Source organism: Arthrobotrys flagrans, assembly GCF_004000055.1.
Source record: "Arthrobotrys flagrans strain CBS H-5679 chromosome Unknown unitig_1, whole genome shotgun sequence".
In the NCBI taxonomy this organism is placed as follows: Eukaryota; Fungi; Ascomycota; class Orbiliomycetes; order Orbiliales; family Orbiliaceae; genus Arthrobotrys; species Arthrobotrys flagrans.
Window position 1 is genome coordinate 890,563 of NW_027137556.1, and position 23,118 is coordinate 913,680.

Sequence of the window (23,118 nt, forward strand, 5' to 3'; positions counted from 1 at the left end):
TCATCCCAGGTGTACTAAGTGGTAGTAAGCATTCATTCGGTCATTCATATGCATGCCGGTACAATATATAGTATCATGCCAAATGCAAAGAGCCATCATGTCCTCCTTCTCAGGATCAAAACTTCAAAAAAAAAACTTCCTGCTGCTCAACTTTGCGCTACCACACGGTCCCGCAATACAATCGCTTATTGAGATCATTTCGTGGCCACCTTCAATCTCTCCAATCAAAGTCTTTCTCACCGCTATGCATCGGTTTGGGAAGGTGGGGAAACAAGGAAAAAAAAAAAAAGTGGCCTTTGAATTCGAACCTCCTAAATCCTCTATCTGACGGACATCCACAGCACAGAATACTCGTCTGGACATGGATACATAAATACTTACATAACGTGGGTACAGACATACTTCCAACCGGTCTCACCCCGACGCTTTTGTGTCCTCTTGTGTCCCAAAAGAAAACGACTGTCTGTCTTCTGCCTGATGTTAAAAAATACCCTCGTCGGAATACAATGCAACAACATCTGTACTAAAATCGACCAGCAATGCAAAAATCTGCTGGGATGGAATTTGTTATTATCGACCAGGAATCCTACCGATCCATGCCTTTGCTGCTTGTCCACTTCCTGACATGCCCGATCTTCGGATTCACACCCCTTTCATCCTCCAGCCGTGTCTTCGTTTGACCCCTCCGACCTCCCAGCTAAATACATCGCTAGCCTGGGCGGTTGGAATCCCACTAACCCTGTTCAAATACCTTCTAGAAAACTCTCACGATCATCCTCAAACCCTGAATGGCTTGTCCTTGGGCTGACGGCTCAAAAAGCCATCGCATCCCAGTCACCCCGCCATATCGATAGACTGAGGCTCGCTTTTGCCCAATCACAGCCACTCTTACAGGGTTCCCACGTTTTTGGACTTTTCAACACAGACCAAGCTTCAAAATGTCTACCGGAGGCGAACTAACATCTTCGATTCGACGTTCAAAATATCGGATCCAGAAAGTCGAGAGGATTTAAGCGCCGGCACGGCAGCTATTAATAGTAGGAACTCCGGTGACTCGAAGTATCGTCACTATTTTTTCCTGCTACTTATGGTATATTCGGTATCGATAACGGGATGTGTATAGCCATCCTGCTGCAGGTTGTACCCCGCCATGCAGGTCGCCCCTTGTCTTACCGAGTGCTACGATGTTAAAAAACCACTAGGACGACGACTAGCGTAGGTACGATCTTATACATATATATCCACGCTTATTTCCACTCGAGAACGGAGATATTTAGTAGCGCTATTAATATAATACCAATGCTTGCAAAAATACGTCGTCTTATCAAGGTGTATCTAATAATCATTCGAAACCGCCCTTTCGTAAATTTTTAAACGCTTTGAGGCGGCGGCTATATGACGAACGTGTGCATGTATGTACACCTACAAAGCCGTGTATCCCGCTTCGCGAGTTCAACCGGATGCAAGAGGAACTCTAGTTTTCGATTCGCCCATCTTCAATCTCCACGACCCCTCTACGCCCCTCCTATTCCGAATCCTTACATCCATTTTTTCTTCTGGAGGTTCGATAACGGCTAATGCTCCAGTCAACAGCTTCGGCTCCTTCCATTGACCCTCGCTATAGACCGGGTCAACCTCGAACCTTAGCACCATCAACGCCGCGAAAAGTAGTATCTGCGTCGCTGCGAACTGTCTAGCAGGACACAACGTCGGCGCCGTACCCCACGCCAAAAATGCGTACGACGTTGACAATACGGACCTTCCAATCGGTAGACCTTTCTCGGATGTAAACCTCCTCGGGTCATACTCCTTTGCGTTTGCACTCCATATCTCAGGATGGTTGTGTATCATCTTATTTGGTATTATTAACATGCTTCCCTTTTTCAACCAGTGTCTTCCGTCAAATACTGCCTGGCGGACGTTTGCATGTCTAAATCTTGTTTGTTGAGTTTCTTCGTGGGCGGATAACAGTAGCGGACAACGGGACTTGAGAGCTTCGAGATCTAATTCGAAGGTTGGCCCTTTCTCGCCATCATACCCGGTAACAGCGACTCGCTCTAATTCTTCACGAATCTCAACGAGCAGCTGTGGTCTAGAGAAGATATCCCAGACTGTCCAGAAGACCGTCGGACTCAAGTTCCCGATAAGTCCTACGGTGAACAGCGCCTGTGAGCTGGCCATGTCTTGAACCGGTACTTGATCCCTGGTGAATAATCGCTCTCTTGCAAAAACAACCTCTCCGGCATCCGAGTGATCGTTTTGAAGATACCGGCTGAACGAACCGGGAAACTTATCCCGTGCCTTGGCCGACTCTTTCAACAAGAAGCTGGGGTATCCGGAAAGATGTTTCATCATATTCGGATACCACCCTCTGTATTATATTAGCTGTATAGTTTCCTAGAAAATATGGCTATATCGAAAATAATTACGAGAAAGCGTCCCAAATCTCAGGGTCTCTCATCGGATTCGCACTTCCATATATCCCATTTGTGGCCGCAATCATACCTCGTCCACTCGAAGAAATCCGTTACCGCACCTCCCTGCATTGAGATCCGTTCCGACAATTTCTCCATCTCGAACATCAGGGTATCTGCCCCTCGAACATTTTGACGATCGAGATCTTTCCCGGGTGTCCATGCCGCAAGCTGAATCCTTGTGATTTCATGAATGTGATCCGTATCGAATAGGTCGAGCGTATGCTTCGACGGACAGGTTAATGCGTCCGAGAATTGTTTTTGAAAAGGGGCGAAGGATAGCGATTTATTCCTTTGAACAGAGGGAATAAGATGACGAGAGTTTATAATATAGATGCGAAAATTGAAGAAGTTGATGGCGAAGATTTCTTCGGAGCGGCCGACGCTTTTTTCAAAATACAAAATGTTAATTCCACCGCTTTTCGTCTTGCATCCTTAGATCGACCGAATGGGAATTTAATATATATACCCGACCATCCGGTAGCATGCTTGGCGAAACCGATGAGATATCTAATAAGTGGGATTCTGGGAGCGAGAATTGGGGGCTCCTTGGGATCATAAGCTCGTCTGAACCATAAATCTAGCCCGAGGAGGACGCCCAATACACCAGCAACGCTGTAGATCATGATATTGGATTGAAAGGAAATATTGATCCTAGAGTTCACAGGTTTCACATGGATACGATACGGTTATGGAGATGCTGGGTTTATATACCCTCTCGCGCTGACAAATTTCCCGTCAGCCATCATTACTCTGGATGGGGAAAACTTGTTGGATTTCCATAGTTGAAATCGGTCTGGGCGAACTCTGGGCACATTGACCAGTATTCGGTAGTTATGTAAGGTGGAACGGAGAGTAAAATGCAACAATCGCCATTGGTTCAAAACCACCGAAGGCCTCTTAGAGCTTGCGTGGAAACGGACAATTCAATTGATACAATAGAATAGAATACAACGTGGGGATACATCTAAGATTATTCCGCCACGAAAGGATAATGTCAGCAGCTCACATGGTGATATTGGCGTCGGAATTATCCGCTCCTTCATCGTCAGCATCTTCACTGTTTGGACTAGCCGGATCTTCGGGGTACTTCTCCCTCATAGGACTGTCCTTCATCTCAACATCGCCTCCTTTATTTAGATCTTCCTTCGACGCCACTTCTTTGGTGTCCTTACCAGCCATGATCAACTTCGCCGCATTTTGTGTGTTCTGCGTGTTCTGTTTTCGTAGATATTAGCATTGCACTCCCCTCTCAGAATCCAACGTACTTACCCAAATAATCCTAAACATCGAATTGACCTTCTGCAGTACATCTTTCCTCAAAACTTTCGTCATTTTCCTCCCCAGATAATCATCGATCTTGCCGTGGGCAGCTGCTAATACAACGGAAGTATTCACCGGTGCAGCAGAGCTCTCACCCCCATCGACAAGATTATGCAACGACATCGGGTTCGTGCTGACCCCAAGCTTTGGACTTGCAGTATTAGTCGACCCAGAAAGCTTAGCGATCAGGTCCGGGACTACTTCTTGATACAGCAGAGAATATGTGTCGGTAAGTAAGTCGTCAATAATAGCCGTCTTCGTTTGCCCCGTATTCAGCTTCTTAAGGTCGTAAGTATCCTTAAGAATTTCAAACATCTTGCCCTTTTGGTTTTCCGGTTTCTCATAATGCTCTTCCATCTTTTGAGAATAGGTGTTAAATTCATCGTACGTAACGTTTTCATACACCGTTGTCTCCAAATTTTCACCAATGTCATTGACCTGGCGCAGGGTTTTGGCGTATGTGAGAACAACTTTGTCCCAGACTTCCGGCTGTTTCCAACACCCGCCAGTAGAGCCGGCCTTCTTGAGTTTCTTTACGAGCGCTTCCAACGTCGGCTTATCATTGATCTCTCCGAGTATCTGGGTCCAGAATAACAGGTATTGATGGACATAAACGTAATGCCGTCCGGGGCGTTCGTTCTCAGGCTTCCAGATTGTGTAGAGCTGATTCTTGTGGGAGAAGAACGCCGATATCTCTTTATGTGCCTTGTCGTGGTCCTCAATGTCGTCGTACATAATTCTTGCCATTCGATACGTCATACGGTGATGCCATTTTTGCTTATCTAGATTACGGATTTTGTTAAGAAGGTCGTGTATGCCCCTGGCAAAAGTTGTGAAAGAGACCGGGTCTTGAGCAAGATCCTTCAGGTTCTTCTGGAGCCATGGGCTCGCGTTGAGCTGCTCGTAGGCTTCTTGAATCTACTCATCTTCTTAATATATTAAAGAGTTAATGATATCAGGTAGGAGGACATACCGCGATCTCGCCAGATTTGGCATATTTGTAGACAGTTGCAACGAGCTTATAGTAAGGTTCAAGAACTTGTTCACCTCTGTCGCGAATAGGTGTTTGGTTGACAGCGTCCGAAAGATATGAAAGAATGACCTGTGGCTCTGCTTCAAGTTTCCCATAACACTTAGCGATCATGTAGTAGTTTTTCCAGTCGGTAGAGCCCTCCTTGATGGCTCGCTTGAAAAGCATGATGGCAAATTTCAGGGCGCTTTCGAGTGAGACGTCGCCGTGTATTCGTTGCATAAACACGCCCTCTGCGCCACTGCAGTACCGTTCATAGCCGTCTACTAAGAAGGCCTCGCGTTCGAGAGGCGGTCGGACGGCAGAGTATATCTGCATCGCGAAATCGATGTATAATTGACATCTGTTAGCTGCATCTTCCTCCGAGTCATCCTCTTCGTCGGAGATAAGACCAAGTGCCATCGCATAGCAATGCAATATTTTTCGCTCAAGGATAGCCAGTTCATCTCTCTTCGCATTGATCTTCTCGGCTCCGTAAGTGACGTCATCCTCGAATTGAAATTCGTATGATTGCCCGAGACGGTACCATGGCTCCCATCTCTGGAAATTCCCACAGACGAGGTTATACCGAAGATATTTAACCACATCGTCAACATCATCAACATCTTGGTTTTGGGCTTTCTTCGCGAATTTGTACCGGAGGAACAGTGACATGCCATATTCGAAGAAGAAGCCCTTCTCAGCAACCTTTGCGTAGTCAGATCGAATTGAAACGAAATTCGGGGTACTCCCGCCTCTGAATGAGGCATAAAAGGAAAGAGGGTTTATCGGAGAGCCGATATACTCGTCTAGCATCTTGGTGTTATATGTGACATCCTTGTCCCGATCGGAGGGTGTGCCAATGACATCAACCAATGTCTGCATCACCTCCTTCATAGCACCCTTGAGCCCAACTTGCGCAGACTTCTTCCTTTCGGCGAGAGTCATAACGAAAGGGAAAACCTTGAGAGCGGTATCGCGATCCAGTTTCAACGGGTCGCATTTGTGGTCTGCTACATCATAAAGGTCAAGGGCAACATCAAAGTTGTAGACACACTTCAGGCACTGGACAAGATCTGGCTCTGAACCTTGGATTTCGAAGTCGAGAATGTCTTTGAGAGCAATTTTGAGAAAGACGCGACTATGCAACTTGCACAAATTACGAATCCCAATTTCCGTGTGTATCGCCGAGGCAAGTCGGATACACTTTTCTTGCCAAAGTTGGACCGAGTCGTCTTCCGACGAAGTCTCGACTTTCCCTCGGTACATGAGGTACATCATCGACCAGCAATGGACCAGGAGTTTATTCATTGTTGTTGTTAACATTCTATATGAATGGAGAGTGGGTTTCGTGATTTCGCTTGAGACGACAGCATCTTCGAAGAAAACGTAGACATGCAATAGTCGAAGGACTTGGGGTATGATGGAGTATGCCATATTTTGGAGCTCTGGGCTGAGATTTGACAGCTTTCGAGGGTCTCCGATGATTTGTTCCGCCATACCAGGTAACGTTTCATTGAGCTATGATAATCAGTATTATACAACTTGGGCCGCAAGGAGACTAAAAGGACCTACCCAGAAAATAGCTCGCAGTAAAATAAATGTCCTATTCTCAACAGATTTCTCAGAATAGGCCGGGTCCATTAATTCTTTGATAATGATATTCATGCAAGCAATACGGCATCTCAGAACATTAGCATAGTCTCCGAGGCGGTTGTAGGCCTAAAGAAGGTTAGAAGTAGCGTTGGAAACTAGCTAATATGGTGACTTACATCTCGTAGCTTCTGCCAGAGAGAAACTTTCACTTGCACGCTCGAGGTCTCAAGGACTTTTGTCATTTCTTGGATGTTCTTAATTCCATCTTCGTCGATGTCATATTCCTCGATTTTTGGCTCGAGGATGATCTCGAGATCTTCGATCACTTCGAAGGGGTCCGTACTTTGAACTGCGGATGAGAATATATTCGCGAAGAAATCCATGGTTTTCGCTTTAGATATTTCTCTATCAGCCCGAGCGACTGATATTTCCGGGATAGAAGCGCTGAATAATAGGATTAGATAGGATCAAGCACGGTATAGGAGCGTGGCTAACTTACCTATTTGGAAGCTCAATTGTCGGATTACCTAGCCGTGCTAGGGTTTCCTTCAAATCATCATAGCATTCCAGCAGGAAATCCCGAGATGGGTTTGTGAAGGGAACAAGGACAGCATTTGCCCATAGATATCGCAGAGTTAGAGAATCCAAGTTGATGTTGCTATCTTCATCTCGGGATCGGAACCTCATGAGATCTCCTACTAATGTTCCCCACCGGACGGCCTTCAACTTTAGCGGGGATGCATCATTTGTTGAAAGTTCGGTCGAGTTTCTATCTCGCTCGCTAGACGAGAGGTTATCTAACGATAGCTCAAACAATGATTGAGCGACTTCAACTTCCCCATTAATAAAGTCCTCTGGAGCATTCCTTTCGCTTAAGTCGTCTCGAAGTTGCTGAAAGTAACGTTCAAAATCTTCATTCCGGGACTCGGCGAGGGTGCGAACCACTTCTTTCAATGTTTCAGACCACGAATAAGCAGAGTACTTTGCCGTCCCGCCATTACTGGAAGATAGTAAAGCACGAATGAAAGAAACGCAAAGTTCGGGGATTTGGAGTCTCTGGCTATTCGTCTTCTGAATCCATCGCCTAAGGCCATCATCTGCGGGCAACGATGGTCTCTGTGATTGGGTTGCGCTCGGAGCAGCTTGCGTAAAACTTTGTAAACTTAAGATCTCCTCATCAGGCCTAAATAAAGTTAGCGTGAGTTCGCACATCTTAACAATACGGGGCTCATACTTTTTGATCCCTTCGCCATAAAGGGCAACATTGCCCTTCTCGTCATCCCATTCTACCAGTGTGCTTTTGAAGTCTTTGATAAAGATGTCGCTAACCGAAAAGCCGTTATCCTCATCGTCCTCTTTCTTAAGATCAGGCTTCAGCAAAGAGGATGGTCCCAAAGATATGGCCAGATCAGCAAACAATTCGTTTGCTGTTTTAAAGAGCCTATCTTCAAGCACTACTGATTCTCGAGGAGATATTTCCGTGACAGCCGCGGCTGCGGCTGCGGCTGCGTTAGACTCGCGGTTTCTGACTCTCTTGCTGGCCCTTGTACTCCCTTCAGCGTCGACTGGGACTGCAGAGCCTTTCCTCTTGGCATTTGTAGAAGTGCTTCTCCTCCGAGCGGCGATAGGGCGTTCGATTTCCTGGTCGTCTACCATAGGGACGTCGCCATCAGGTGATAATTTTATTGCTGTTTCTGTTACTGGAGTGGGGGCAGGTATCTCAAGCTCCAAAGGCTCTCCCTCTAGCTGTATAACCACGGCGCGGTCGGCCACTGCGTCTCCATCCTGCAAGCGGTCGAGTATTGCAACACCAACAGCGGTCCAATTCTTTTTCGAAACAGTGAGGACATCATATTGTCCTTCAGGATCTGTGGAGATGGCGATTTGGGAAGAAGGCTTGAGCCATGGGTAGACCTCTAGATAGACCTGATATTTTGGATTCAACGCTTTATTCCCAACCCTTTCGATGACTTTTGACTGCAGGCCGACATCGTCGGATGTTTCCTTGAGTGTCTAGGCTTCTCCATTAGCACTAAAATGAAACATACGACGTAGCGATATTATATCTGGGCATACATCTCTCAGAAGAAAGGTTGCGTAAAGTTCTTCTGGATTCAGCGGTGTGGACTGACTTAGGACCGAGTCCAGACCTCTAGAAACAACAGCCTCCAGCGCGAATCGAGTTAACCGTGACGACTTTAGCCGCTTAGCAAGCTTAGCAGTCTTGCGCCAAAGTGAGCCGTCGTCTGCATCTCTCGCCAGAGCTTCTCCGAACCATTCCAGCGCCTGTGCAATGATCTTATTTGCTTCTTCGTCAGAGTATTCGTTTACCCTTGCCTTCATAAGATCCAGCTTGAACTCCGCATACCCCCGATATGCCAGGTACAAGATATTTCGTAACCGTAGTGCCTAATTTTCAGCAAAAATTAACATCCTTTGAATGATTGTGTCCGACGGTAAGCCGGGTACCCACATCCTCCGTCTGATCCTGCTGGAAGATCTCGGAACGGAATAGTTCCTCGAAAGTTTCGCCAGCTGCCTTCCATTCCTTCTCGCTGTGAAGTTTCAATGCCTTCTGGTGTAACTTAAGGGCCTCTTCGATCTAGTTCGTCCGTCAGTTGGCATGCGCGGCTTCCTAGTTATGGTTATGGGGAGGTCGAACTTGGATTTCTTGTGTATTATCAGCAACTTCTTCGTCCTCCGAATCCTCGAGTATATTAAGGGCCGTCCAGGATGCCTATCGTGGCACGCTGTTAGCATTTGGTCCCGGAAATGAGGCGGAATTGATCATACCATGGTGAACGGATTGCCCTATAGATGGTGATGATGAGATAGATTACGGTGATGGTAATGATGGCAATACGGAATATATATAAATAAGAAACATTTCAAATTGATGAAGGACCAAGATACAGGAGCGATGGGATCTGGGCTTGTGATAGTATCTGGCGGGCGCTGGAAGCTGTTGGGTGCAAGCCCCAGCTGGATACAGGATCGCTTGGAATAGGCTCTGAAGCGGGAGACGCGTTTGAGGTGGTGTCCCCGGAAGCCCCGGGGCCTAGATATCACATGTCCAGTCCCGGGGAGCAGGGGTACCTGAAATTAGTTTACCTGGGGGTGCCCGTGGTGATGCCCAGCTCTGTGGCTTAATCTGACCGCCCGGAGTCGTTCAGCCAGCAAGTCCCCCACAGCTGTCAATCCTGTCAACTATCACCATCTTCCTCGTCAGCATCCTCATCACCGGCATCACTCCAGCCGACAGTTACCTACTAACTTGCTCAAAAGCTACTCTACCCACTTTTTCGCGAATACTTCGACTTCGTACCACCAAATTTCCACGATCATGGTTCAGCCCGCGGTGCCAGAGTAAGACACCTCTGTCCGCTATTGCGATTTCCGGGAGGGTATTCAGCAATACTAACAGCATATCGTCTCTAGGCTGGTCGAAGTCGACTTACAGGAGTCCCTAGAGGCGCGAACCGAGTCCTTGCTTACCCTGCGCCAATTGGGACCTCCTGATCTCGTTCACCTAATTAAGGTTCAACCAAAGGGAACCCACAAAGAGGTACTACTTTTCCAGCGATTGGAGCTACACCATAACTCAGACGGAGTATCATTATCTTACAATTCTGAGTTATACGACTATTAGATTGGAACATATCATCATGTCACAGGAATAGACGCTTCATCCTCAGCTTCTCTCGCTGCCTACATCAATACGCTCACCTACTCGATTGGTGAGAACCAGATATGGTTTGGAAAACCGCAGTCATGGAAGATTCAAGCAGGAACCTATTGGTAAAGGGCACTCATATGATTTAGTTGAAGGGTGATGCATACATTTACACGTTCTGACATTGTTTTGGCTCGTTAGCTGCTATAATGCCTTCTCTCGAGTCGATATGCGTGTCGAAGTCAGCTTCCCAGGAAGTGTAGACGCCTACGCAATAGATGACCGTGGCGAAAGACGGGTGGCGACAGAACCGCTATGGTTGGAAACATACCTTTGCTCCGTTCTGCGAGCTTACGCCTATGCCGAGGACAGCGTGCAAACGCGGATCGTCGGATGTCGTCGCTTCAACCCCATTATTTCAACTGAGAGCGAACACAGGTTCCTTGATGCAGCGGAAAGATTATTTGCGAAAGGTTGGCAGTTGGGTTCAGACCCGGAAGTCCAGGTTCCTAACCTTGTATCTAACCATCTGACTACCGGGGTCCTGAAATACATTCAGACAACTGGCCGGTTTGCAAGCGGTGTAAACCTGTTTGAGAAACTACGGATTAAGTACCCAGAGGTCGCTTCGCTTCTCGCCAAGGTGTTAATAAATGCAGATGAAGAGGTCAAGGCAGTGCAGCTCCTCTACGAAACAATAAAGGTATTGCCAATGGATCATGCTTTGCTTGGTGTTCAAGCAGACTTCTGTCAGAGCAAAGGAAGGAGTGATTTGGCTCTTGAATGCGCAAAGAGAGCCGTTAATTCCGCTCCTAGCGAATTCACAACATGGGCTAAGCTGGCGGAGATCTATATTGCCCTTGAACAGTATGAAATGGTATGTGAGATTTGGAGACAAGGTGCCATTCGGATTAGATACTGACAGGTAGAGTAGGCGTTATTAACATTAAACTCGTGTCCGATGTTTACATATCAAGAACGAGATTTCCCAAGAATGCCTCAACCTGCTAAAATGCACCTCCCAATACTCCCAGAGTCGATGATAGATGAGTCGCTTGATGAGTATGACGTTAAGCAGGATCCAGTAAGTAACAATTATGCTTCCTGATTTCAGACAAACGGCAGGGCTAATTTTATGTGTCAGCTGCCTGCTGCGTCCCTGAAAGGTACCTTTGCTACAGCATATAGGTTGTTAACTGAAATAGTAGCCCAAGTCGGCTGGGATACTCTTCTGAAATGTCGATCAAACGTCTTCGTCATGGAAGAAGAATACCGACATGAGAAGAACGCTAGTACAGTTACAAATGCCAGCACAACGGCGCTTCGAGGGAATAGTTCAGAGGCCGAACGGAAACCGGAAGAGCCCGAAAAACCAAATGGATCGGCGGAGAAGCCCAATGACGAAAACGAGGCTACAGAAGGCATTGCTACGATATCGATATCAGAATCCAATGCGGATACGGTAATAGAGAAGCCGGAGCAGTCAAAGGAAACTGACAACGACGAGGATGGCTCGGAAGATGATAGTAAAAACTATACTCAATTCCAGAACAAGCGTCTCTGCGAACGGTGGTTGGATAACCTTTTCATGGTTTTGTATGAAGATCTCCGGATATACACGATATGGCGTGGCGAAATCCAGAAGCAAAAGATGAAGAACCTGCCGGTAGAAAAGAGCGCAAGTGATTGGGAGATTCACGGGGAGCTCGCAGAGCGATTACATCATGTCGATGAAGCCATCGAGGCATACCGGAATTGCCTGAATATAAGATTCTCAAGCAAGGCCTTTAGAGGACTACTGGCCGCCCAAGAGAAGGCGCGAGATGTCAGAGGGGCCATGAACAGCATCATCAGGTTGACAGCATGGAACTACAGATGGTACTCTGAGGTAAGGCCTTTTCGATTCAATAGCAATAATACACAAATTGCTAACGTATGCTCTACATTTAGTTCTCACCAAACCTTCTTAATTCCGTCCGAAAATTAATCGCGGAAGAGGGAGCCATCAAATTTAGAAGTGTAGTACAGTCGACGAACCTCCCACAGTCGGCTCTGGACCTAACCCACCATTATTCTGAAATCTGCGTTGCGTTCCGAAGCAGCGGCAGTGAGATGTAAATAGTGATTTTATTGCTTTTCAGCGAGTAAAGGCCGACCCGACATATATTCTACTTTTGAGAAGTTGGGATTTAGGGCGGGGAGGGTCGGATAGAGCCCCGTATATTATATTGACCGGGACGGTAATGTTTCTTCTTTTTCTCTTTTACAGTCTAAGAATAAAAGCAATTGAGACAAGTACATACAAAACCAAAGCCCGAGCTCCCTTCTGCGCGATTCCACCGCCTTCCTGGCCGAGTGCTCGGTTGAAAGGTGGGCATGCACCGCTTTGCCCGAAAAGTGCTAGCGGGGCGGGTTCACAGTCGCTATCGATTGCCGAACCAAACGCATATAAATTTTTCTTTGCGTTGAATTTTTCACCTCTCCAAAATTTTCCTCCATCCCGCATCCATCCACCAAAACCCCCATCTCTTCACTTCCTCCGTAGACAGGAATTTTATCTCTCTTGCGAGAAGAATAAATTCTCTAACCTCGATCTCTTCGGAATCTTCTCTTGTTTCTGATTACCCTTTCTTTCTCCAGCGAAAGGCCTTTGGCACTCCCTCTTACCTCCCCCACCATCTTTACCGCTCACACAAAATGCTTGCCGCCAGAGCAGCGAGAGCAGTAAGTTTCTGCTTCCGGCTCCACATTAACTGTCATCAAGTACTGACGTGAATTGATTCATTAGCTCCCTCGAGGAGGCGCTGCCCGTCTATGGAACCAAACCTCGGTTCGTTCGTCCTTGAGCTCCGTATATGCCAGGCATCAGTCGACAGACCAGAAGGTCACCGGTGCCGTTGTTGGTATCGATCTCGGTAAGTCATTACACTTGGTGGCAACTACCTAGATTAGGTAGTTAGCTATCGACTTGATCCTATTGATCCAGGGTCCTAATTGTATCATCGATAGGCACAACCAACTCTGCCGTCTGTGTCATGGAGGGAAAGATCCCAAAGATCATTGAAAACTCCGAGGGTTCTAGAACAACACCATCCGTCGTTGGTTTCACTTCCGACGGTGAGCGATTGGTTGGTATTTCCGCTAAGCGTCAGAGCATTGTCAATTCTGATGCTACCGTATTTGCCACCAAGCGTCTCATCGGAAGAAAGTTCACGGATGCTGAAGTCCAGAAGGATATCAAGGAAGTCCCATTCAAGATTGTCCAGCACACCAACGGAGATGCCTGGGTTGAGGCCCGTGGCGAGAAGTACAGTCCTTCGCAGATTGGAGGTTTCGTTCTCGGAAAGATGAAGGAAACTGCTGAGGGCTACCTTAGCAAGCCCGTCAAGAACGCCGTTGTCACTGTCCCAGCTTACTTCAACGATTCCCAGCGTCAAGCTACCAAGGATGCCGGTCAGATCGCCGGTTTGAACGTTCTCCGTGTCGTTAACGAGCCAACTGCTGCTGCTTTGGCCTACGGTCTTGACAAGGATGCCGATAGAATCATTGCCGTCTACGATCTTGGTGGCGGTACCTTCGATGTCTCCATCCTCGAGATCCAAAAGGGTGTCTTCGAAGTCAAGTCTACCAACGGTGATACCCATCTCGGTGGTGAGGACTTCGATATCACTCTTGTTCGTCACTTGGTTGAGCAGTTCAAGAAGGAGCAGGGCATCGATCTGTCCAAGGATCGCATGGCCATCCAGAGAATTCGCGAGGCCGCCGAAAAGGCTAAGATTGAATTATCTTCCAGCCCTTCGACTGATATCAACCTTCCTTTCATCACTGCTGATGCCTCCGGTCCCAAGCACATTAACACCAAGCTTACTCGATCTCAATTCGAGAACCTTGTTGGCCCATTAGTCACCAAGACTATCGATCCAGTCCGAAAGGCCCTCAAGGATGCTGGCCTTCAAGCCAAGGAAATCCAAGAGGTCATCCTCGTTGGCGGTATGACTCGTATGCCAAAGGTTATCGAAACTGTCAAGAACTTGTTCGGTCGTGATCCTGCCAAGTCCGTCAACCCTGATGAGGCTGTCGCCATCGGTGCAGCTATCCAGGGTGCCGTCCTTGCCGGAGAGGTCACTGACCTCTTGTTGCTCGATGTTACTCCGTTGTCCCTCGGTATCGAAACCCTCGGAGGTGTCTTCACCCGTTTGATCAACCGAAACACCACCATCCCCACCAAGAAGTCCCAGGTCTTCTCCACTGCTGCCGATTTCCAAACCGCCGTCGAGATCAAGGTTTACCAGGGAGAGCGTGAGCTCGTCCGTGATAACAAGCTCTTGGGCAACTTCCAGTTGGTTGGAATCCCACCAGCCCACCGTGGTGTTCCCCAGATCGAAGTTACTTTCGACATCGATGCCGACTCCATTGTCCACGTTCACGCCAAGGACAAGTCCACTAACAAGGACCAGTCTATCACCATTGCTTCCGGCTCCGGTTTGAGCGACAGCGAAATCCAGTCCATGGTTGACGATGCTGAGCGATATGCTGAGACCGACAAGGCCCGCAAGAACCTCATTGAGACTGCTAACCGTGCCGATGGCGTCATCAACGATACCGAGAAGGCCATGAAGGAGTTTGAAGACAAGCTCGACAAGGCAGAGGCTGAGAAGATCAAGGAGAAGATCACTGCTCTCCGCGAATTGGTCGGCCAATCCCAAGGTGGCGAGAGCACCATCACTGGCGAAGAACTCAAGGCCAAGATGGACGATCTGCAGATGGCCAGCTTGACCCTCTTCGATAAGATGCACCAGGCCGCCCGCGAGAAGGAGGCCCCATCGGAAAGCAGCTCCAGCGGGTCTTCCGAGGGCCAGAACTCCAACACTGGACCTGGCGAGCAGAAGCAGTAAATACTGATTGATGCTTGATGCTTCCTTCCGTTTAGCCTGGCTTTTTCTCGCGCTATACCCGTTGCATCCTGTCGCAAACTACGCTTTTTTCTTCCATTGTATTTCTATTTCACCTACCGACTCATAATCGTCAAGAAAGGATCCGGCATCTCCTCCTCCCCCTCCTTCCGACCAGGTGTTCATACGGCATACCTCTCTTAAAACCAACCCCCACTCTCTCCCTCTTATTATCATCTACGCCCGTAGTATTGGGCAATATTATATTTTATCTGTATATAGAAATTGAAAAGTTTATGTTCTTTGGTGGTCGTGATTTTTTTCGACCACGGATTTCCGTCTATGGGAAGGAGTTCGAGAAAATGTTTATTACGAAATATGTGTATATGGTTGTTTACCCCTCTCTCTCTTTTCCTTCCATGTCGCCTGATGGGACGAAGTTCTGTCCCGGCGGCTTCTCCCTTCACGTCTTCTCATGTATAGACGGCATGCTCTTTACAGAAAGATTTTGTACAAAGTTGTTTGGTGATGGTGGAGTGTGGGTCTCTTTGGTTTGTTATAGTGTGATATAATAAATTCAGATATCTCCGCTCTGAGATTAATATGCTCTCAAATACCCAATCATTCTATATGTAATATTCGATATCGATAATCTGCAAAATACAGCGTTCCCTGTTGGAGGATGGCGCTTTTGACAGAAACACCACGCAAAAAGCCAAGGGTGTCCTTGCAGCAGCTAGCGTGTCCCCACCCTGCCATGGATTTCTTGCATTGGGCGACAGTCGGGGATTCGCCTGGGCTGAAAAAAGCACATGTACTTAAGTACCGACCATAATGGTATCACACGCAGAATCCTTTCCATTGCACTCCAACTGTGAGATAGACGTGTCGAACCTGGTGTGAAAGTGGGATATTAAGGCGCAGGTGCGTATGTCCCTCCACCCTGTCCCTCCTTTTCTCCTTCCCTTCTTCCATGGGTCCAGCTGGAGGAGTCGCATTTCGAGTTCCCTGTACGTACGCCATCCTACGGCTGCAGTACCGAGTGTTTTTAGGGAAAGACCAAGCCAGGACGGTCAGTAAGTACCCAGGAATGCAAATTGGGGATATCGGCCATCTCCAGAGCAAAGACCCGTTCCTCCGCATTCCGAAGAGTTCGTTCGAGTCTCCATGTGATATAACGGCCGTGGCTCTTAGGCAGGTCTTGAATCTGGTGTGACAATACAATATACCCTTTATTTTTCTTTCCTTCGAGGGTGGCAATACAATATCGTGCGGGTGCTTACATTTTGAGCAAGCTTTTTCAATTTTTTCTGCAGTCGAGGTGGAGTTGCAGTCAAGTTGCAGGACATGTGAGGACTTCCTCTTCTTCTTCTTCTTCCTCTCCAACCTGATCTAGGCCAGACCGCTTTTGCTTCGAACTCCCGTTCACCACTCTCGTCCTCGTGGATGGATTGCCCGGCTTCACCGGCCCCTCGCGATCCCGTATAACTGCTTTCCTCCAACCATGACTGTCACCGACCCGTATGTATTGTTACCGTGCCTCTTTTACTTACCTTGGCTACATACAACCCCCAGTGGAGACCTCCCATCTCGCTAACCGTCGGCTGGTGGCCACCACGAACAGGTCTGGGCGGGCGACCATCTCCTTCATCTCTCAAACGCCCTCCCCGGTCTTCTACAATGCCCCTGTGCCATACAAGTAAGCTTTTCACCAGAAGCAACTTTTCGTACAGAGTATTGGTGTTTTAATCGTTGCAAAATCACGTATATAGGCACTGGCAGCTTCGGTCACTACTCTGTTCGCCACTTCCTAATGTCTTGTACTACCCCGTCGACGCTCGAATATACTCCCTGAACACGGCCACCAAGGAACGAAAATTGATCACTTTCCTACCTTTCGAGCCAAGATGCATCAGCGCCAAGTATGGATGGATATGTACTGGCGGTGTGGAGCATGGACAGATCGCAATCATCAAAATCGGGGACAAGCCAGCCTCGACATCTGCTGGACAACAACCGAGGTCCGTACTCGATGATTCAGCAACCACAGATCCTGAGCAAAGTTGGTGCCAGACAGAGTATATTCGTTTAGCCGAGTTGGGTGGGACAATTGTCAATTCGATTACACTATATCGGCCGGCTGATTCAAAGAAAGACGGCGATGTAATCGCTGTTATCACGTATGACAGAACCCCACTTCGGACATACATATATTCGGTCCAGGTTCTAATGAGATTTCTTTGAAAATAGTAATAACGACAGGACAGTTCGATTGTTTTCTCTTTCTAAATTCCAGGTCATTACTACCCTTACTCTCGACTTCCCTACGAATCACGCCTCAATCTCACCAAACGGCAAATATCTCGTTGTCGTTGGCGATTCCCCGAAAGTTTTCTTCTACGACCTTGCGTCACTTACTTCGGAATCTAGCCCTGACTATTACTGGAAGCTTACTTCCAGCCCGTCATACAATGGCGGCGATGCGTTGATATCAACTGATTTCTCGCCGTGCTCGAAATTATGCGCTGTAGCCTCGCAAGATGGATCGATAACATTGTTTGACACCCGGCTGTTCGACGACGTAGATATTTCGCCAGTTGTACGCGTCATCCAATCTTCGCGGCCACAAACCCAAGCGGGTGCGGTTCGTTGTGTCGTCTTCAGCCCGAGTCCCTGGGATCTACTCGTATGGGCCGAACACACAGGTAGAATCACGATTACCGACATTCGACGGGAATTCTGCTCGGAAACAATTCGAGTCAACGTCGGTGGTGATAAGGTACAACAGACAGAATTATCGGGCGATCCGCTGTATCACGGGCGACCAGCTACGTTCGGTAGTACGGACGAAGCTGAACTTGCGTTTGCCGCCGAAGAGCAGGAAATTCACGACGAAATGTATGCTGCAGCTGCTTTAGATGAGGATGAGACTGCCCTTCCGACCCAGCCACAGATTAGACCTCGCGAAGGGACATCAGCTTCGAGTGCCGGGAGAAATAGCATATACCTCCCACCTTTGATACTATTCCACGATGGGCAGAGCTTTCCGGCCGATTCGGGCCTGCACCCTCCGAGGCGTTACTCCGGGGGTGATAACTCTAACTCCTCCGGCACCGGCACTAACGATGCGGCGACGTCCCCTACCGCAAGTCGCAGCAACAATACGTCGAGCTCCCTTACTTTGTCTCGGTTACAAGCCTCATCGAGTGCCTTGGCTCAACTTGAGGCTCAGTATCAGCGACTCGTGGCCCAACTCACTACGCCGCCACCTAGGCCACCTACTTCTGCTCCTTCGAATGTCAGTAATGATGGCAGCGAACAGAGTTCTAGTTCCTCTCCGGTTGCATCTCGAAGGCGATATCTTGCGTTACCAGCATCGGCTAATGCAACAACTACGGATTCTAATGTTGACAATATTCTTCAGTTTGAAAGTCGTTGGTATCGAACCCGCCAGAGGCAGTGGCGATTGGAGTACTTGCGAAGAAGAGCAAGGGAGGGCGGTGTGTCTAGCACCGATTCAGGATCAGAAAACACTCTTAATACGGTCGTGCGGAGTAGAAGAGGAGATGGTGAGTTGGATATCACTGGGTTAACCTGGAGTTGTGATGGCAGGAAACTGTAAGTCCATGCATACCTCGCCTCTATTGTGCCATATACCACTTAGTTACTAACTCCCTGCTATAGGTATGTCGCAACTACCAGCGGCATTGTGGAATACGCCGTGGCTCCCAGGAACGTCTTCCCCAAATTTGATTTCCGTTGAACATATTTTGCAACTACTTATCGTAGCTATGGGAAGCCTGTGTTTTTCTTTTTTTTTTTTTTCTTTCAATTTAGCGACCAAAACATTCTCATGTGTCTTATGATTTATTATCTTTTGACTGCTTGCTCTCTCTCTCTCTCTTTTTTTTTTTTTTTTTGTCAGGAGATGCCTTTTACCCGTTTGCTTCGTTTCCTCCTTTCAGGATATGTTTAGCTTCTTCGGCGGAATCATGTTGGGTGCATGCCGGTGTACGATTTTGGGATTTTGGAAAGGGCGAATGCGAATGCTTTTGTATGAACAAAATAGGCACTGGCGAAAAGGGAACCGATGACTGTTGCAATGGAATTTGACAATGACAATTACTATCTATCATTATTTATACCGTCGTTACCGATTCAGTACTTAAATATATATCGTGATGTGTGAGCCACTATCGGTTATGGCTAATATAGGAGTGCCATGTGGTTCCTTAGGGCCAAAAACACAAATGTGTTGTGCGTTTGTCGCTGGTGGTTATTTCCCCTAATTACAATCTTTCTCCCCATTTAACATTTCCTTCCCAGCCATTTCGCTCCCTTCCTTACTCATCATCTTCATCATCCGCACTAACAACAAACGACCTTCAGCATCTCACCAGGCCTGCCGACATCACCATCAGGTAAACATCGCTCACACATCATTTCAAGACAGCTTATTACTTTCACCATGACGACACCGCCCTGGAGAGCTGCTGGTGGAACGGCCGTTCAACGTAGGTCCCTGACAACCGCCCCAGAACCTCGCCTTCCCATCAGACAACGGCTGACCTCCCCAGGACCAAGCTTCCATCCCGTATCCGTCCGCAAAAATCTTGGGAAATCCAACAGCAGCAACACTTACTCAGTTCGTCATCCTAGCCATCGCCATCATCCGTATCCTCCAGTGAACACGAGAGACTCACATTACCATCACGCACAGACATCCCAGGCTCCACAACAACAACAACAACCAGCTCGTCGGACGCAGTTTCCCGATGCTCTCAAAGCATACGTGGCACGGACATTCGAGGACTGTCCTTCAGAGAACAAAGCCGAGGTCGAAGTGTCTCTCAAAAAGATTATAACAGATGCCTTTGAGAACGAGACGGTTTGGACCATCGACTGGGCCACACACCCGCTCCCGGCTGCCGCTCGCCGACAATCCACGACAACCTCCGACAAGATGGATATCTCTTCCGGTGACGATTCAAGCCCGGCCAGCAACACTCCAACCAAAAATCACAGTAGCAACGTATCGAAAGGAAGCAAACGCAAGCTGAGTAGTAGAATCGCAAGTGACAAGAATGAGTTTACAGTCACTCGACCTGATAAGAAATACAAGAAGACAAACGCCAGTGACTACTCTTATGAAGGTCCAGATGCCTTCAAGAGGCTGGACAAGCGTTATAAGAGACACCAAGCCAAGAATGTGTTCAGCCATTACAATGCTATGCATAACGCCCTTGATTCCCCGGCCTTTGCTCCCATTGTCGGCAGAGCCACTAACTTGGAAAAGCGGTATCTGAGGTTGACTTCGGCGCCAGATCCGGATACCGTCCGGCCTCTGCACGTGCTGGAGAAGACCTTGGAGTTGCTAAAGTCCAAGTGGAAGGCCGAAAATAACTACTCGTATATTTGTGATCAGTTCAAGTCCCTACGCCAAGATTTGACCGTCCAGCATATTAAAAACGACTTTACTATTAATGTTTACGAAATCCACGCGAGAATTGCGTTAGAGAAGGTATGTACGCCCTTACCCTACCCCCGTGCTACCAAGGCGCCAATACTAACGGATATGAAATAGGCGGATTTGGGTGAGTATAACCAATGTCAATCGCAGTTAGCCAATCTCTATTCCGAGAAGATCCCCGGCGGCCATCCACACGAGTTCAAGGCCTATCGAATTCTTTATCTCCTACACACTTGCAACAGAACCGACATGAATGACATATTAGCAAGCCTAACCCCAGCAGAGAAAGAAGACCGTGCCATATTGCATGCGCTAGCAGTCAGGAGTGCCGTCGCTGGTGGTAACTTCCATCGCTTCTTCAAGTTGTACCTCGATGCCCCAAACATGGGAGGATATCTTATGGATTCCTTCATCGATCGCGAACGACTTGCTGCCCTCGCTGCAATTTGTAGATCGTAGGTACTATCCGTACTGTTTTGATTCCCGAACAGATTGCTAATAGTCCCCGGACTAGGTACCGTCCTGACATCCCCTTCCGCCATATTACTGAGGAACTGGGATTTGAAAATGACGCCGAATGTGAAGCCTTCATCGTGAAACACAACGCTGGCAATTTTATCAAGACCAAGGAGAGTTCTAAGGACGACGGCACCAACAAGATTGTCCTTGAAACTGTCAAAGCTCTGCCGATCATCGAAGCCGCAAAGGCCGTCGCGTTTAAGAAAGTTGACATCAAGGGTCAAATCTGAGTGCTCTCTCCATCCTTACCACTCGCTTGATTACTTCTTTACCCCAGACACTTTTTTACGACAACCCCGACCCACGTGATAAGGTAACCATAACTAACACTCAACCGATTTCGCGCCTACGGCATTACGGCTCTCCCGACATATGTGGACTCGACTTTTCATTATTAGAGCTTAGCCTTTGGGTTCTCCTTTGGCTTTGCAAACACCTCCCAGTATTTCATATTCGGAAGGATATTCACCGAAACTCTTTTTTGTCAGATATAATTTCCTACCGACGTTTAAATTTCTTCTTTCTCTTTTCACCGCCCCTTCTTACCGTTTCCCCAACTTTGGATTGCTATCCGATAAAGACCACAATTCATCAATGGGTCTTCGGATATACCATCAAGCATCCTCAGTTCTTCTCTACACCACAAAAAGAATTACCGCGCCACCTGAACAAAGCTACAAGACCTTGCACCAAACCGACTTCACAAAACACGATTATAATGCAACATTATACGTCTTCAAAGAGTTGGATCATGAGACGGTTCCCAAACGTCTTGGTGGACTGGCGACTAGGTCTTCTTTTTAATTCTTCCCCCCCTTTGTTATCTATCTATCCAATCCCCCGAGCCCTTTATGATGTCCTACGCTCAACCACACCGAACTATCCTTCCGCAGAAATCAACCTGCAAATTGAACATACGTTAGCCCGTAATAAAATTCCTTCGGTTCTTTTGTTTCATTCCATCCTTCGGCGTTAACGGAGGTACTGTGTTCATATGCAGTTTCGTTGCTCCTTCCACCTTTTCCCACTCCTGCTTTGCTTGTCTACCGTTTTTCAGCCCGTTGCTTCTTTTTAGCCTTTCCGTTCGGACAAGAAATCAGAAAAAGTTCCATATATATTCGGATTTTCTCAAGTGATTTGTAGAGTTTAGATGTCTCGTAAACCAAGCTGTCCCTGCCTAGCTTACCATTTTGCTATCAGGGTGCGTGATTTGTCGACAAAAGCCTTAGTTCTCGTAAACATCCCCAGCCTCGCTCCCTAATATCTAGCTTGTTTTTTTGATTCCATTCTGTGATACACAATATGTAATACTTTTATTCTCCTATTTGGTATTTAATACTTCTCGAGCTCCCCGGCCCCTAGCTCTTTTGGCCTTTCGTAGGCATTTTCTCCTCCCCCCTCCTCACAATATTTGGCACGAGTTTTTCCACCTCCGCCTTCCCCTTCTTTCTCTCGTGAATAGGCAGATATATATACGTTCGAACTGGCACTAGAAAGAAATAAAAAGATGAACCAAAAGGGCAATCGGGCCGAAGAAAAAAAAAACCCCCTGAACAAAAGAAAGCCTTCCCTCCTCCTCCTCCTCCTCCACCCTCTTCTTCGTTTCCGTACGATTACAGAGAGCGATTGTATACACCCATCGTCAACCTTGGTATGCTTTCGTTTTTTTTCCCCTTGTTATTATGCGGAGGGCCGGCCAATTTTTACGTGGGCGAGGTCGACTTTGATAAACGGCAATCGTGGAGAGGAAGGGTAGGTCGGCATGACATAAACATTAAGATGTGAACAGGAAGAAATAATTAAAGGAACCGAGAGAGCACGCTCGCATCAGACCCAAGTTTTTCGGGAAGGGGGTACCATAAGAGGGACAAAAAAAAACACGAGAGTTCGATCAATGGCACAGAGTAATGCTTCCGCGGATATAGATAAAGAAAAAGAGACTAGGTACGAAAAAAAGCAGGCAAAGAGTAAAAGCAAAAGGGACAGCTAATAACAAGCATTTCGCTAGCGCAGCGCAGCCTTCCACTTTTTCCTTTCCACATTAAAATTCTTACAACCCTCCCTCTCCTCATCGTCGTCGTTAAAGCTAAGAAGTAATTTGGTATTTCCCTCCGGTCCCACCTCCCAGATCTAAATTTTCTTGAATAAAAAAAAGGAATAGA

The 23,118-nt window shown here is 47.5% G+C and overlaps 5 protein-coding genes across 5 annotated transcripts; 4 read left to right on the top strand and 1 right to left on the bottom strand.

The window, feature by feature from the left end:
• Nucleotides 1–1,452: 1,452 nt before the first annotated feature.
• DFL_008259 (uncharacterized protein) lies at nucleotides 1,453–9,198 on the bottom strand (the record flags this gene model as incomplete). The annotated part of the gene is made up of 14 exons (XM_067637969.1): nucleotides 1,453–2,371; nucleotides 2,506–2,859; nucleotides 2,949–3,089; nucleotides 3,484–3,692; nucleotides 3,747–4,715; nucleotides 4,771–6,327; nucleotides 6,382–6,528; nucleotides 6,579–6,846; nucleotides 6,902–7,585; nucleotides 7,637–8,415; nucleotides 8,479–8,811; nucleotides 8,876–9,004; nucleotides 9,065–9,139; nucleotides 9,196–9,198. The coding sequence occupies 14 exons, from the start codon at nucleotides 9,196–9,198 to the stop codon at nucleotides 1,453–1,455; spliced, it is 6,567 nt and encodes a 2,188-aa protein (XP_067485906.1).
• A 547-nt stretch (nucleotides 9,199–9,745) lies between these two features.
• DFL_008260 (uncharacterized protein) lies at nucleotides 9,746–12,193 on the top strand (the record flags this gene model as incomplete). The annotated part of the gene is made up of 7 exons (XM_067637971.1): nucleotides 9,746–9,768; nucleotides 9,841–9,967; nucleotides 10,052–10,200; nucleotides 10,277–10,952; nucleotides 11,010–11,159; nucleotides 11,220–11,963; nucleotides 12,026–12,193. 7 exons carry the CDS (start codon nucleotides 9,746–9,748, stop codon nucleotides 12,191–12,193), a joined length of 2,037 nt encoding a protein of 678 aa, XP_067485907.1.
• A 579-nt stretch (nucleotides 12,194–12,772) lies between these two features.
• On the top strand, nucleotides 12,773–14,970 carry DFL_008261 (uncharacterized protein; the record flags this gene model as incomplete). The annotated part of the gene is made up of 3 exons (XM_067637972.1): nucleotides 12,773–12,799; nucleotides 12,864–12,990; nucleotides 13,085–14,970. 3 exons carry the CDS (start codon nucleotides 12,773–12,775, stop codon nucleotides 14,968–14,970), a joined length of 2,040 nt encoding a protein of 679 aa, XP_067485908.1.
• A 1,501-nt stretch (nucleotides 14,971–16,471) lies between these two features.
• Nucleotides 16,472–18,730, top strand: DFL_008262 (uncharacterized protein; the record flags this gene model as incomplete). The annotated part of the gene is made up of 5 exons (XM_067637973.1): nucleotides 16,472–16,488; nucleotides 16,592–16,666; nucleotides 16,740–17,147; nucleotides 17,218–18,585; nucleotides 18,652–18,730. 5 exons carry the CDS (start codon nucleotides 16,472–16,474, stop codon nucleotides 18,728–18,730), a joined length of 1,947 nt encoding a protein of 648 aa, XP_067485909.1.
• Nucleotides 18,731–19,435: 705 nt separating this feature from the next.
• Nucleotides 19,436–21,186, top strand: DFL_008263 (uncharacterized protein; the record flags this gene model as incomplete). Its single annotated transcript, XM_067637974.1, has 5 exons — nucleotides 19,436–19,481; nucleotides 19,545–19,612; nucleotides 19,688–20,488; nucleotides 20,552–20,892; nucleotides 20,952–21,186. 5 exons carry the CDS (start codon nucleotides 19,436–19,438, stop codon nucleotides 21,184–21,186), a joined length of 1,491 nt encoding a protein of 496 aa, XP_067485910.1.
• Between the last annotated feature and the right edge of the window lie 1,932 nt (nucleotides 21,187–23,118).